This window comes from Poecilia formosa, unplaced genomic scaffold, assembly GCF_000485575.1.
Source record: "Poecilia formosa unplaced genomic scaffold, Poecilia_formosa-5.1.2 Scaffold472, whole genome shotgun sequence".
Classification (NCBI taxonomy): Eukaryota; Metazoa; Chordata; class Actinopteri; order Cyprinodontiformes; family Poeciliidae; genus Poecilia; species Poecilia formosa.
The window spans coordinates 330,027-344,280 of NW_006800411.1; the positions used below are offsets into that span (position 1 = coordinate 330,027).

General features: G+C 36.8%; 2 protein-coding genes across 2 annotated transcripts; both read left to right on the forward strand.

Moving 5' to 3' along the window:
- Positions 1-745: 745 nt before the first annotated feature.
- LOC103156266 (zymogen granule membrane protein 16-like) lies at positions 746-3,670 on the forward strand. The gene is made up of 5 exons (XM_007578253.2): positions 746-933; positions 1,036-1,073; positions 1,162-1,214; positions 1,353-1,473; positions 2,925-3,670. Exons 3-5 carry the CDS (start codon positions 1,163-1,165, stop codon positions 3,241-3,243), a joined length of 492 nt encoding a protein of 163 aa, XP_007578315.1. The 5' UTR covers positions 746-933; positions 1,036-1,073; position 1,162; the 3' UTR covers positions 3,244-3,670.
- A 1,772-nt stretch (positions 3,671-5,442) lies between these two features.
- Positions 5,443-8,345, forward strand: LOC103156268 (zymogen granule membrane protein 16-like). The gene is made up of 5 exons (XM_007578256.2): positions 5,443-5,534; positions 5,628-5,648; positions 5,725-5,777; positions 5,872-5,992; positions 7,839-8,345. Exons 3-5 carry the CDS (start codon positions 5,726-5,728, stop codon positions 8,149-8,151), a joined length of 486 nt encoding a protein of 161 aa, XP_007578318.1. The 5' UTR covers positions 5,443-5,534; positions 5,628-5,648; position 5,725; the 3' UTR covers positions 8,152-8,345.
- Positions 8,346-14,254: the final 5,909 nt, after the last annotated feature.

The following is a 14,254-nucleotide window of genomic DNA, read 5'->3' on the forward strand; positions in this document are numbered from 1 at the left end:
AATCGATGTTAAGGAATTATTGACTTAAAACAAGCTCTGATTTCTTGCTCAGATGTTACTTGTGAGTTATTTATGTCTCATTTCAAGTGCAGTAAGATATTTGTACTAGAATGAGCTTTTGAAGGGTATTAAAACGACTCCCTCCAGAACCTGGGGCTGCGGATGATGGAATGACCTTCGGTTGTGACCTTCAACCCAATGGTCTCTTCTGGTCGGGCAAGAGTTACCAAAACAAACATGTTGGCCCACTTGCAACAAATTCTGTTTAAAGACTGAGGTGCTGGTTTTTTAGTTACAACAGAAATAATAGACTAAGTACAGATGTTCTTACTTTCATGCAAAGAAGGGAAATCTTTGCATGATTTTCTTACTTTGCAAGAAGTAAGAAAATCATTTCATCGAGAGCATTTGATCCAAAACTGGATGAAATGGACATGTAGAACTAAACTATGAGCGTTTCCTCAAAACTTGATCTGTTTTAATGCAATTCCTAGAAGTTCAAGTGAGATTTCTCAGAGATGTGGCGCCTGACAACTCCACAGATGAGAGAAAAAAAAAAAAAAGCTCAAGTTGACTTTGCAAACATTAGACTGCCTCCCTTAATCCCACAGATCTAATCTGAAAGCACTAATTTGTTTTGTGCAACAGTGCCAGTAAGAGTGGCTGATTTAGTAGGCGTACCATGCATACTTTAAATGTATTTCTGACAATGCTTGGTGTTGAAAGGTGTGTCTTTTCAGGAAGACATCAGATTGAAACAGTTCCCATCTGCCAATGAGAACCGGTAAAGTGATCAGAGGGAATTACCTAGAAAATGTGCCTGAAGTCATTCCATGCTGGCATAAAGTCATTGCTAGCGCCGCTTAGCATGTGAGAGGAGGAGAAAGGAAGAGCTGCACACGGATTCTGAAAGCTTGAAACATTTAAAACACTGTGAGTATCTCGTTTTTTAAAATTGTGTTTATTATTGTGGTTAGTTGGATTTATGTGCTAAACGATCAGCAGTGGTAACACGTACAAATATTTCCTCCTCAGGTTTTCTTTGCTCCTCTTGCAAACATTTGGTCAGAAACGTAAGAAGTATTTCTGCTTTCTCTGTAATTGTAATATTTATATAAACTGAATAAATCCCTGCTGAATCAGGATTAATTTGTTTCACAGAATGCGTTTCATTGCTGTCCTTGTTTTCCTGACGGCCTGTGCTCTGGCTGACGGTAAGAGAGCAGATAACATCCAGCTCTACAGTTTAGAAATGTGTTTATAAAAGGCTTATTGTACCAGAGTGAAACTGAAGTGCTAGTTTTCCTGTGATGTTCATGGTTTTGCTGGTATTTTTACTGCTTTCCCTGCAGACTCTCATTACTCGTTCTCGTCGTCGGTGGGAGGGGGAGGAGGTGTCTCGTACAGCGTGGTCGGGGACGGCAGAATCACCGCCGTCAGAGTGTGGGAGCTCTCCAACAACTACATCTACGGGTGATTGTTCAAGATTAGAAATCGATCACGACGATTTGGGATTTTTCTGTCAGTCTTTGACTTTCTAGCGCTTTGACTTGAATTTGATTTATTCTTAAGCACCATAAAAAAACCAATTAAATAATTTTACTCTCTTAACTTTCTGCATAACCTGGAGATTTAACTGGCTAAACAATGAAACATCGTTAAATCTGGGGTGCAGAACTTTTATAAAAAAATATGTTTTTGTTTTTAAAATACGATCATCTATATGAGGCAAATAATCTGTGAAAAAATTAAGCTGCTCTGCCTTCTCACAGAAATACACAGCTCAGTCCAAAACAACCAGAACCAGGAGGAGGGTCTCAGCGCTGTCAATCATGTTTGTGTATATGCTGCTCTCACCCCAACCGTTGCTCTCAGTCTATTCACAGGGTCTGTGATGAATGCTAAGGCTAGTTAGCATGGCCATCGATGACGGCAGATATACGGTTTTTCTGGAACGGTAAATTGTTTCTCTGCTTTTAGCAAATTGAGCAGCGCAAACACAAAGTTGATTGACAACACTAAGAGCCTCCTCTTGGCTCTGATTGGTTGTCTTTAGTCTGAACGGTGTAATAATAATAACTAAATAACAGCTCAGGGAAGACGTGGAGGAGATCAATCTTTTCACGTTAAACTGTCACAACATGGTGACAATTTTAACAAATATGTAAAAAAACCAAACAGCTTTTTATGAAAGTTACATACTGCAGCTTTAAAACAATGGTTTCTCAAAAACAGATCAAAGCTACAAAGCTTTCTCTTCCTGCATTCATGATGTTTTAAAGATGCAGTATGTAACTTCTATTAAAAATATATATGTTTATTACGTATTTCCTAAAACGGTCACCATGTTGTGACATAATCCGTGAAAAGATCGATCCTCTCCACCTCCTCCCTGAGCTATTACTGCCATCTAAATAAATGCACAGTTCTTGACCAAAAGCAAGCAATAAGAGTCAGGACGAAGGACTTAGCGGTGTCAATTACATGCGTGTATCCATTGCTAAATGTGCTAATTTCGGAGAAACAGCTTACTGTTACAGGAAATCTGTTTATCTGCTGTGAATGCTAACTAGCCTTAGCATTCACGACAGGCTCTGCTTTCTGGAAGACACCGTAGTGTAGCAGAGATCAATTGGGGAGAACAGCACACACGAGGGTGATTGACAGCGCTAAGACCCGCCTCCTCGCTCTGATTGGTTGTTTTTAGTTGGCAATGGGAGAAGACAGAAGAGCTTGATTTTTTTTCATCGATTTTCTGCCTCATACCAAACTGTCACAACTAACATGTTTAAAAAGTTTTTTACATAAAAGTTGCATATTGCAGCTTGAAGGGATGTACTGTGAAAGTTGAAATTTAAGATCTACACACCATATATCTAGGTTGTTATCTTCATAAATGTAATAAACTCCTCCTGTCCCCTCAGCTTCCAGTTCCAGTATGAATTTTCTGGCTGGACTCCAGTTGTCGGCTACGTTTCCGGCGAAGCCAAAGAGTTGGAGCTGAATGACGATGAGAGGATCATCCAGATCTCTGGGAAACACTCCCACTACATCCAGTCGCTCATCTTTGTCACCAACAAAGGCCGCTCCCTGCAGGTCGGCCAGCCGTCCGGCCATTCCTTCAACATGTATCCGACCCACCCAGACGCCGAGCTGCGCTTCCTGAGCGGCTGGGTCAGTGGGCCGCCCACTGCCCTCCAGGCCCACTGGGCCGTCGTGGACTCTGACTTCACTGATGATTAATGATGAAGACAAAACGACGATGCAATGCTGCTAATTTCACTTAAATGATATATAGTACATTTTCCCAAACTTTAAAGCTGATTGTGTATCATTCATTTTTAAATCACCTCTTTGATTGACTTTTTTAAATTAAGATCTGGTAAAGTAGAATGGTTAGTACTGCGTATTTACAAAACTTTCTCTTTTATTGATTTCTTTTTAACATTTTAAAGGAGTTGTGATTTAAAAAAAATAAGTAAACTAAATATACATGAAGGTATTCCATAAAAGAGCCTACTTTATTCCCTTTTTCCCTAAATATAAAGATAAATGCTTCTATTAAACTATATGTATAATTTGGTAAAGGGAGTCTGTTATATTGTCTGTTTCTTTCTTTTTATAAGTTGAGCATTCTTGTGTTGTTCTTTCATTAAAGCAAAAATAAATTCATACAATTAATCACTTCATATTTGTTCCTGCTTCCTTCTTTGTATACAGATGAACAAACATGGAGACAATATTTCACTTTGCAGGGCATTTTTGACGTTTTTTGTGGCTTCAACAACAATTTATTGTGGTGAAAGAATAAAAGCTTTCCCTGAAAATGGAAGTGGAAAGCAGAAAGAAAGATTAGCATATGCTAGCCTAGCTCCAGCTAGCTAAAAACAGTCGTGAGCCAAAATTCAGGAAATGGAGACATTTATTCATATAATATCCTAATAAAATGTGTTCATTAGCTCAATTATGGAGAATGAAAGACAATTTAAAAAGCGGAAATTAAAATTACAGTTTCAGTTTTGCACAGGCTAGTATTTATTGTCTAATTATGACATTGTAAGGCCATCATTCGAAGGGAACAAAAGGCTGCGTGCTTTCATTTGTTCTTCCTGTAATGAGTGTTTTTTTTTAATTCAGAGGTAGTACGTGCAGATTATGCAAGAGATTAAAAAGTGGGATTGCCAGTCAGTCCTCATGTCACCGCAGGTTAAAAATAACCACCAGGAAAGTGTCCACTTCCTTCTTATCACCTGCCAAAAAATGAAAACAAACCAATGATTCATGCGCTGTGATGCTGGACCCAAACTCTGTGACCCAAACTCTGACAAGAAAGAAGAAAACAAAAAAACTAAAACTTTTTATTATTAAAAGCAAAATAAAAGCTAAATAAAACATGAGCAGCTGAGAAAACAAATAAATTCACTTTTAATAGGAGCAAATCTGCAGATCCACAACAAACTTTAAAAACCAGTTTATGATAAAAAGACCAGGAGTCTGGTCTCTATTTTCTGTTTCCAATAGCAACATTAAATCTAAAATACTAAAATACAGACCAGAGGTTTGCAACGTTTACAACCCATAGAGCCAATTTTCCCTCAGTTCAGCAAAATAAAAGTCATTTAGAGCCACAAATGTTAAAATTACTTTTGAAAAATATATAACTTATTTTTTTTTACAAATATCTACTACAGGAACAAGATTTTTTTTTGTGTGCATTGAAATAAAGAAAACCTTTTGCTTTAAGAGAGTGGACACATTGCTTCTACGGGATGTTGATATTTACATTAAATTATGTCACAAAAACAGTTTCCAACATAATTACAAGATTAGATGTAAACAAAACATTGCTGATACTTTTAGCCTCATTAAATCGAATTATTCTATGATCAAATTGAAAATCTTATATTTGTTATCATCTGTATTTAAAAGCCTTAGTTGATTATTTATCATTTTTAGCAACATTCGTGTAAAACTGTTCCTCTGTTAACAGCTTTTGTAAAGTATATAGCTTTGCACATTTACCGCTGTTACAAATATAATTTTTTCAGCCTCAAACGGGACAATTTCAGGCTCTTGGGCGCCCCCTGCTGGTGAGCAGGATCTGATCAGATAAGCGCATCAGGTTTTAAACTTAGATTCAAAATTATGAATCTGAGTTTCTAAGTTTACCAAACTTAAAAAAAGTGAATTCATTTTAAAATCATAAAAATAAGCTTTCTTCGGAGCTTCAAGGAAATAAACCAGTGACTTATTTGCATTTTTCACACGACAAATGTTTGGTTGGAGGGCAGCTCCTCATTCCTTTCCCTCATCAGATGGGCAGTGAGCCACCAGTTTTGACTCCAGGTGTCACATGGGATGAACACATAACATTCACCTGTCAGCCAGCAGCCAATTACAGACAGGAAACAGTTTAAAGCTTCTGTGAAATTATTCAGAGCTACTGAGGGACGTATAAAAAGCTGCCGGCCATGTCAGGTTGAAGACAGTCGCTGAGGAAACAGCACAGGTGCCAAAAAACCCTTTTTATTACTGTAAGTACATGTTTAATTAAATAGATTTGTTGCATGTAGAGAGTGTCTATGATAACTGCTAAGGAGGTTAAAGTTTTCATATTTAATCTGCAGGTTTACCTTTGAATCAGACAGGTAAAGTTGACCATTTCCAACTTCACGTTTCATAAACGAAGTGAAGGAAGTTGAACTTTTATTCATTTGTTTACAGAATGCGCTGCATTGCCGTCCTCGCTTTGCTGGCAGCCTGTGTGTGGGCAGAGGGTAAGAGTACAAACTGCTACGGGATTCTTTAAACTACTCAGAATAAATCCGAATAGTTTTTCTGAGATGTTCTCGTGTTTGTTTCTGTTTGCAGATTCCCACTACTCGTTCTCTCCGTCCGTGGGATCAGGAAGCGGCTCCTCGTACAGCATAACCGGAGAGGGAAGAATCACGGCCATCCGGGCCTGGGAGGCCTGGGGGAACCACGTCTACGGGTAAAAATCTCTGGGTTTGTGTTCAACAGATCCGTCTACAAAATTTATTTTCTTTGTAAAAAAAAAAAAAAGTACAACGAACCAATTATGACTGAATTGTAATTTCAATTTTAGGTTTCAGAACAAAGAAAAACATGTAACTTTTACACTTTTATTGATTATACACTGCTCAAAAAAATAAAGGGAACACTCAAACACATCCTAGATCTGAATGAATGAAATATTCTCATTGAATACTTTGTTCTGTACAAAGTTGAATGTGCTGACAACAAAATCACACAAAAATCATCAATGGAAATAAAATTTATTAACCAATGGAGGCACACAAAATTAAAGTGAAATTTTCCCTTTATTTTTTTGAGCAGTATATATTTTTGATAAGTATCTATTGAGTGTTGACATTTTTTTTTATTTTTGTTGGTTTTAAAATAAAATAAAAAATTACATGCCACAAAAGCGAGGATGCAAACATTTACTTCTACAGGATGTTTATATTTTTGAAAATGTTTTTAAAAAAACAAATATTCAAACCTAATGGCAAGAAAAACAGATCAAACAAAATAATGCTCACATCATGTGATCCTTTTAAAATAAGTGTTTTTGTAAAAGTGCCAGGGGAAAACAAATAAAATAAAATAACTGAACATTAATATTAAAATAAATAATTTGATTTATTTGAAATTAACAAACGTTGTTATTAATCCACATTTTTTAGAAACAAGAGAGCCGCTGAATAAAATGAAAATGTCAAATTTATTTACACAGCACTTTTAAAAACAAGATTAAAACAGCACAAAGCACAAAAACGGTAAAACAATAGAACAAGAAGAAATAACAATACAAAAAAATAAGAGTAATAATAATAAGTAAATAAAATAAATATAAAACATCACAACAGAAACGTTACAGTACCAGGCCTCAACTAAATGCCAACGAAGGAAAATAAGTTTTAAGAATCAGTTTAAAATAATCCAGACTGTGAGCAGATCTAATCTGGAGATTAGAAAAGGAGCAGCAACGGAGAACGTCCGATCTGCTTCACATCGGGTCCGAAGAACTTTAAACAGCAACTGACTATTGGATCTTAAGGTTCTGGACGGAGTGAAGATCCAAAAGATCCTGAAGACGTAAGAGGCCAAAACATTTAAAACTCTATAAGCTGCTAAAAGAATCTTAAAATCCATCCGACAGTCAGAAACGTCCAAAATGTTTTTACTTTTTTTATTTTTTAAGAAAACAAAAACCTAATTTATCAAATGTGACGTTCATTTCCTTCTACACAGTTCAAAATGTTCTGATAGTTACATCCATGGATTTATTTTTATCATTTTTATTTATTTATTGCGATTATTGTTGTTATTTCTTTAGTTTTTGGAGGGCTACCTATTAAATCAAATTATTTTATAAATATTTCTGATTTTCTATTTAAACTGAGTTATTTAAAATGGAATAAAACAGAATCATCACCTTGTTTTATATATTTAAAAATGTTCGTAATTGATACATTTGGCTTTGTGTTTTTTTTTATACATTAGAAAAAAACTGCACGCTTAAATATTTACACTATTTCTCTTTTGAGGTTTTCTTAAATAGAGAAAGTAAAATATATTTTCCAACTTGAGGAAAAAGGTAAAAGTCTCAGAATAAATAAAAAATGTTTCTTTTTTAAGTCCAATCCAGGAAACAATCACCAGAGATTTGTAAACTTTAAAGTTTAGCTATTTATTGGCCTTTTTATTAAAACAAAACAATTTTATGTGTCACATTTGGTACATCAGGCTTCACCATAATTTCACCATTTCCAGTCAAATGAAATGTGATTATTTTACCTTTTCTTTCCCCTCAGCATCCAGTTCTGCTACGGATCCGTTTGGTCCGAGATCGCCGGATACACGTACAACCAACCCGTAGAGATCAAGCTGTTTGAAGATGAGAAAATCATCCAGGTGTCCGGAAAGCACTCCCACTACATCCAGTCCATGATCCTCGTCACCAACAAAGGCCGCTCCCTGCAGGTCGGCCAGCCTTCGGGTAATTCCTTCAACATGTATCCGACCCACCCAGACGCCGAGCTGCGCTTCATCAGCGGCCGTTACCATGGAGGCCTCAGCGCCTTCCAGGCCCACTGGGCCGTCCTGGACCAGAACCAGGATTGGTGAATAAAATAGACCTCCGCGTGGTTTCCTCCACTGCACTTAGCTTTCTTTTTGAACAATAATCTGACTGTGAATTTAATAGGTTTTTATCTCTTTTAACACTAATTAAGTAGGTGTGGAATAATTTGCTAATTTAAACCAATCTGTTGCATTTTTGTACTCTCAAATTTAATAAATTAGTACTTATTTAACGATCATTGCTGGTTCTGTATTCTTTTGATTTAAAGAAGTAGCCAAGATACAAAACAGGTTATTGTTATTTTTTGAAAGTGTGTGAATAAAACTTCTTAAAAAAAAATAAAAAAAGCTGAAATTATTATTTTATATTCTTTTATGTGAGTCTGCTGAAAAATGTCTTATTTTTCTTGATTTCAACAAGAAAATGTGTAATATATTACATAAAAGTCTGAATATGCAGGCCTGGTACTTAATCTGATGGCATCTTGAGTTTTGTTTACAGCCGGACAGGTTGTCCCAGAACCCGCCAGCAGGGGGCTCCAAAGCGCACTTCAACTTTTAAAGAAAAATGTTTTCCTCTCATGATGTGATCAACATTTTAACCCTTTCATGCATGAATTATGATCCTTTGAGTCAGGATTTTTTTTCCAATATTTTTTATTTTTATTTTCTTAAGGCATATAAAAGGCAAGGAAAATTTTTTGTAAAAATATATATTTTTAATTTTTCTTTTTAGGTGATCAATTGTAATTGTCTCCAAAAACAAAGTTGTTATTTTAAAAATACATCAGTTGTGTTGTTCTTTAGGGGTTATCTGATGTCACAATATTTTTTTTACCTGTAAGAGTCGTCGACAGTAGAAGGAGGGACCGGGTTGGTCGGCATGCTTTTTTGTCTGTCGGCCATATTGGATTTAACAAAAAATAATTTCTTGCATTTGCAGCTGATGGCCAGTAGTTGATGGTGTATTTTATGATGCATTAGTGTCCACTTCAGTGGTCAGTGTGGATTTATAACAAATCCACAAGAAGCACAAGAAAATGGCTTAGATAGCTGTCCACTGTAGTGACCGCTATGCATGAAAGGGTTAAAAAAAATAAGTTTTAGTTGAATAATTTCAATTAGTTTTCACCGACTTGTTTATCTAGCATATATGACAGCATATAGGGTTTTAAAAGTAAAAAAAAAAATCAGAAATGTTCTTTTCTAGAAAATTATTGAAATTAATCTAAAAATGTTCTGAGTTGTTTTTATAGCAAATTTTCTCATTTTGTTGCACAGAATTTTTTTCCCTAGAAAACATCTTTATTTTTCCTTTGGTGGACATTTATTTTTCTTTTTTCTTCCTATCTATGGCCCTAATACGCTGTCGTAACTGTATATGGTCAAACTATTGTCTGTTTTTATTTATTTTTTTCAACAGATTTATCCTGTGTCCAGGTGAGATTGATGCACCTTTTATCAATGTATTTTATTTTATTTTTATCTCAAGGTGCTTTACAAATAAGAGGTGCCATTTATTTTTATAAAGAAATAGATAATCAAAGCAATGTAATAAAATAAGATCACAAAGATCATCTAATTTAGAGCTTTCAGTTGAACATGAAGTTTGTTTTTCCACTGGATTTCTGATGGTAAAAGGAGAAAACTTTCATGATCTGTGACAGATTTTGTCACAGTTGCCAACATCGGAGTTAAATACCTGAGGTGCAAAATCAAACTGTATGAGGCTTTTAAGTTATTTATTACCTCTTACATATTCTTTTTATGCAGAACTTACAGTGTGGGGGAATAAGATGAAACACCTGAACTGTTCCTCAGCCTGCAGCAAGACTGTAGGGGGGAAAACCACAAGACAGGCGGAAGTGGAGACAATGAATGCTGAGAAGGAGCAGCAGGAGTGGGAATCAGTGCCAGTAGAAAACTGATACTTCCGCATTCTGTCAGACAGATTATCTTTTTATCTCAGTGTCAGTCGCCCTTTGTCCCAGCCACGCACGGCTGCAGACAGCAACAAAGGACCTCATAAAAACACATCTGTTGTACAACTTGGTTTTGTTTACCTGACTCTCACCTGTAATACCTGTACTGCCAGTCGCTCCTTAGAGGAACAGCCTGACCTGCTTCCCTTTGAGTTCACTTCAACTTGGTGGGATTCTCACTAAGTTGAATTTCCCTTTCCAGACAACATTTCCCCCAAAGGAGACAAAGATTCTTGATTTGAGTCGAAACCCACCGTACCTGGGTCAGTCAGTGTGCACTCATATCTAAAAACATACAAAAACAGCAACGATTCTCTAATAGGATTTCTTCATTGTTTCTTTCCTTTTGCAGATTGTGACAGTAAGGATGCAGATTTAGTGGAAGTATGCACAGGGATGACCAGGGGTGAAAGTAGTTTTAAATTCTTGGGGGTACTATTTGGAGTTTCTGTGCTGATAATTTCTTTTTTGCAAAGTGATAAAAGCTGGGTAGCTCTAATTGCTGCAAAATAAAGCTGTATTTCCCTCAGCCCACTGGCTGCAATGTTGACACCTTGAGATGCCATGAGACCTAAATCCTGAACATCATGGCATGGAGTGGACCCCAGTTTTCCATGTCTGGCATATAACCATTCATTTTAAACTGGTTATATTGATCCTGTGTCCAGACAGAGGGATAATCAGCAGCCCAGCATCATGACCTGTTTGTTCTGAAGATCCTGCAGCTTCCACTTCTCTTCCTAACATGATGCCTCCTCACCCTGACTCTCATACTGACAGGAGGAACCACAGAGCTCTGTTAGGTTAAAGCTCATCTTCTGAAGTTGGGATGTTTTACCTCCAACAGGTTCCAGAGGAATCACCTCAAACTAGATGTTGGACTGGATTTTATTTCACTGTCATTTGTGAATGTTAGCTTCTCATTTTCAACAGTGGAGCTATAAAGGTTGAAAAATGTTATCATTTTAGAGAAAGTCTCATCAACATCAATATTTCCACTAAATAAGAGGCAAAAAAAAAAGTTTGACAGAGGAAAAGCCTCTCAGACTCTGAGCTCAAAGCGAGATGCCCAAACTATTTTTTTTAATATTAGACAATTAATTTAATTTCACATAATTATGGCTGTAGAAGCCATTTGTCTGTTAAATACTTAATGAAACATATTTCCCATGGTTTTACGTTCCCATGAGATTACGCTAAAAACATAACATTCAGTCCGTTACAATAGATTTTCAGGCTTGATATTTATTTTGCGGTCATTAATAAGCCTCCCTGAACACAGCGGTGGTTGATTAGTTAATTTTAAACTCCTGCTCTGCTCATTATTTTGGTAATAGAACCGAAACGCACAGAAATGCACAACACCTTGTAGAAACAATAATCACTGAGATTATTATTGTTGGGTCATTAATTTGAACATGTTTTGCTGATTTGTGTTGTTGTTCTTTAATAAAGTTACAAACATTTTGATAAGCCAGTCAGAGGAGGACGTGCTGGTCTCAGCCTCCTGGCAGCGTTTAGTTTGTCACCTGATGCCGAGATCGACTCAAAACCTTCCGCGATCGACATATTGCACCGCTGGTCTAGCAAAGCATTAAGAGTTCAGAAAAATATGAAATGGGAAAAAAGCTACTTATTAACTGATTAAGTCGTGTTTTAGATTGTTCTTGAAAAACTAATCAGTCACAGCTGATTAGTGGGTTAATTCACGGCTGCACAGTGAACCCATTGATTCTTTACAGCAGACAGCCGCTCCCCTCTCTTGCAGGTACTGTGTACCCCCGCTAAATTGTTTAGGGGTACGCAGTACCCCACCGTACCCCCCTACTTTCACCCCCTGCCAGCAACCCACTAGAGCAGTGGTTCTTAACCTTTTTTGAGGTACCGAACCCACCAGTTTCATATGCGCACTCACTAAATCATTCTGTAGTAAAATATGATTTTTTTCCCCCCCAAATTCTAGTTGGGTTACCCACCTAGAGTCTAGTTGGGTAAACCCAAGATCACTAGTCTTAAAAGGTAGAGTCTCTGAGAACAGTTCTTCAAAATATAGTCAGTGTTTTCAACAAAGTTGAGCTGACTGTCCAGGAACGACCCAAGGTATTTAAAACTTGCCAGTTTCAACAGGTTGGCCATCGAGAAAAACTGGATGAGGTCTTTAGATCATTTAATTAGCTCTACATTCTGAAAAACTAACAATAAATAACAAAGACTTGGTGGTATTCTGATTTAGTAATGTAATTATATTAGTTGTGTTACCACCTCCATGCCACTAGAGGCAGTAGCAGGCCGGAAAAGATGCGACTAAGGAGCAGATTTAGAAGTACACCGAAAGCTACAGAATTTGGTAAAAACGGTGAGTTTTGCTGAAGTAATTAAAGACACAAGTTCAAATCCATGCTGAGAGTTTAACTCGGTACACAGTGATTCACACTGGTGAAAAGCCATTTTCATGTGTGAACTGTGGAAAAAGTTTTAGTCAAAAAGGGTTTTACTGAGCACATGAGGAGTCACTTAGGCAAGAAGTTGTAGAAGTATTTTCCTACTTAGGGTGCGTTCACACTGCAACCTGAAGTGACCCAATTCCGATTTTTTTTTACGTAATGCGACCTGTATCTGATCTCTTCATGACAGTCTAAACAACACAGGTCGGATTCTTTTTGAATATCCGATTCGGAGGATTAAGTTGTTAACATGCTGCTCCGGCCAGGCAACAACTTCAAATGTGTAAGCGATGCTCCACTGCTAACCTCCATGTTTACTTCCGCAAAAATTCAGCTCTTCTTTTTGTGGCTGTTGGCAGAACACTGAGACCGCTGATGCTATTGCGCCCTTTACTGCGCATGCGGGTCCCTTCAAGCTGCAGTGTGGTCGCAGAGATGGGCAACCCTGATTTTTTTTTCCTAAGGTGGTACTTTTTCTTTGCTGGCATATTCTGTATCGCCAAAAAAAATCATTCTTAAAAACTGAAAATCTATGGAGCAGTTTAGTAATGTTCAGTAGAGACAACATTAACAGAGTCTGACCAGACACAGACTCCCTGCCAGAACATCCTAATGAGATTGGACTAGCAGGATTTATTTTTATTATTCTGTACAACAGAGAGATTTTGTGAGGTTTACTTTTATAGTTGTTTTTTTTTTTTTTTTTTATCAAAAATGGAACATACTGGAATGGGTGATTGTTTTTAATTAATCTATACAAAACTATATTTGTGTTGATGTTTGTCTTTAAAGCAAAATGAGATTGAAACTGATGTCAGTTGGTTCAGGTTATATTAACCAGTCTTACTGTGCCTATTTAAAATCTTTTCAAATGAAATTAAATTAATTCGTACTTTTAAAAAAATTCAAGATTCACCACAAACTAATTTTCATGCATTGTTTGTACAAAGTATGTGTGATTGATTACAATAAATTACTTTGTCTCTCGTCTTAGTTGTAACAACATGAAGGAGATCGGAGCAACTGCACTCTCGTCTAAATGCACCATGTCCTGCCGGTAGAAATCATCCCCAGAGTCACTAATGTCCCTCCACAGATGTCAGAATATATGTGAGTGTACAAGGAGCAGAGGGGCAACTCCAGGTTAAGAGATAATTATGTGTAGATTTAAAATTTCTGACTGTTACTGTATTGTAGGAAATTTTCTTATTTTGTGTAACAGTGAAACATGTGGGATGTAAGAAAAATTTTACCTATGGACTCGAATACTAATATTGTATTTGTCTTATTTAAATCAAGTGGAAGAGAAGATTTTAGTTTTTTTCGATGACAACTGGACTGTATGAGAAATCTTTAATGTAATAATCGTATCATCCAGAAGGTGGCAGTAATGCCACCATATTAATGCCGACAGTCAAAAAAATCCCAAAGAAGGTCCCCATAGCTCGCGTTGGCGGAAGGAGGACGGAGAAGCGAGCAAACCAACAAACAAACGAAGGCGGTAGGATTTGAATTGGCGGATTGCATAAACTGTACATTGACTGTAGCAGCATGGCTTCTACATCAGGAGGGAATAGTGGAAATGAAATGGAGTGGATGATTTCCAGATCAACAAGAATGAAAAGAGCTCTTAGGAAGAGGCAAGAAAGGGCAAGAAGTTGGTCGGAAGAAAGTGGATCAAGAGAAGAAGCTAACAAAAAGACAAAAACAAACGACAGGGCG

What these genes read in the sequence shown, in the direction of transcription:
- LOC103156266 (XM_007578253.2), top strand. Translation starts at nt 1,163, where the DNA reads ATGCGTTTCATTGCTGTCCTTGTTTTCCTGACGGCCTGTGCTCTGGCT. An exon ending in GGCCTGTGCTCTGGCTGACG is followed by an intron (nt 1,215 to 1,352) that starts GTAAGAGAGCAG and finishes CTTTCCCTGCAG; the next exon opens with ACTCTCATTACTCGTTCTCG. An exon ending in TCCAACAACTACATCTACGG is followed by an intron (nt 1,474 to 2,924) that starts GTGATTGTTCAA and finishes CTGTCCCCTCAG; the next exon opens with CTTCCAGTTCCAGTATGAAT.
- LOC103156268 (XM_007578256.2), top strand. Translation starts at nt 5,726, where the DNA reads ATGCGCTGCATTGCCGTCCTCGCTTTGCTGGCAGCCTGTGTGTGGGCA. An exon ending in AGCCTGTGTGTGGGCAGAGG is followed by an intron (nt 5,778 to 5,871) that starts GTAAGAGTACAA and finishes TTCTGTTTGCAG; the next exon opens with ATTCCCACTACTCGTTCTCT. An exon ending in TGGGGGAACCACGTCTACGG is followed by an intron (nt 5,993 to 7,838) that starts GTAAAAATCTCT and finishes CTTTCCCCTCAG; the next exon opens with CATCCAGTTCTGCTACGGAT.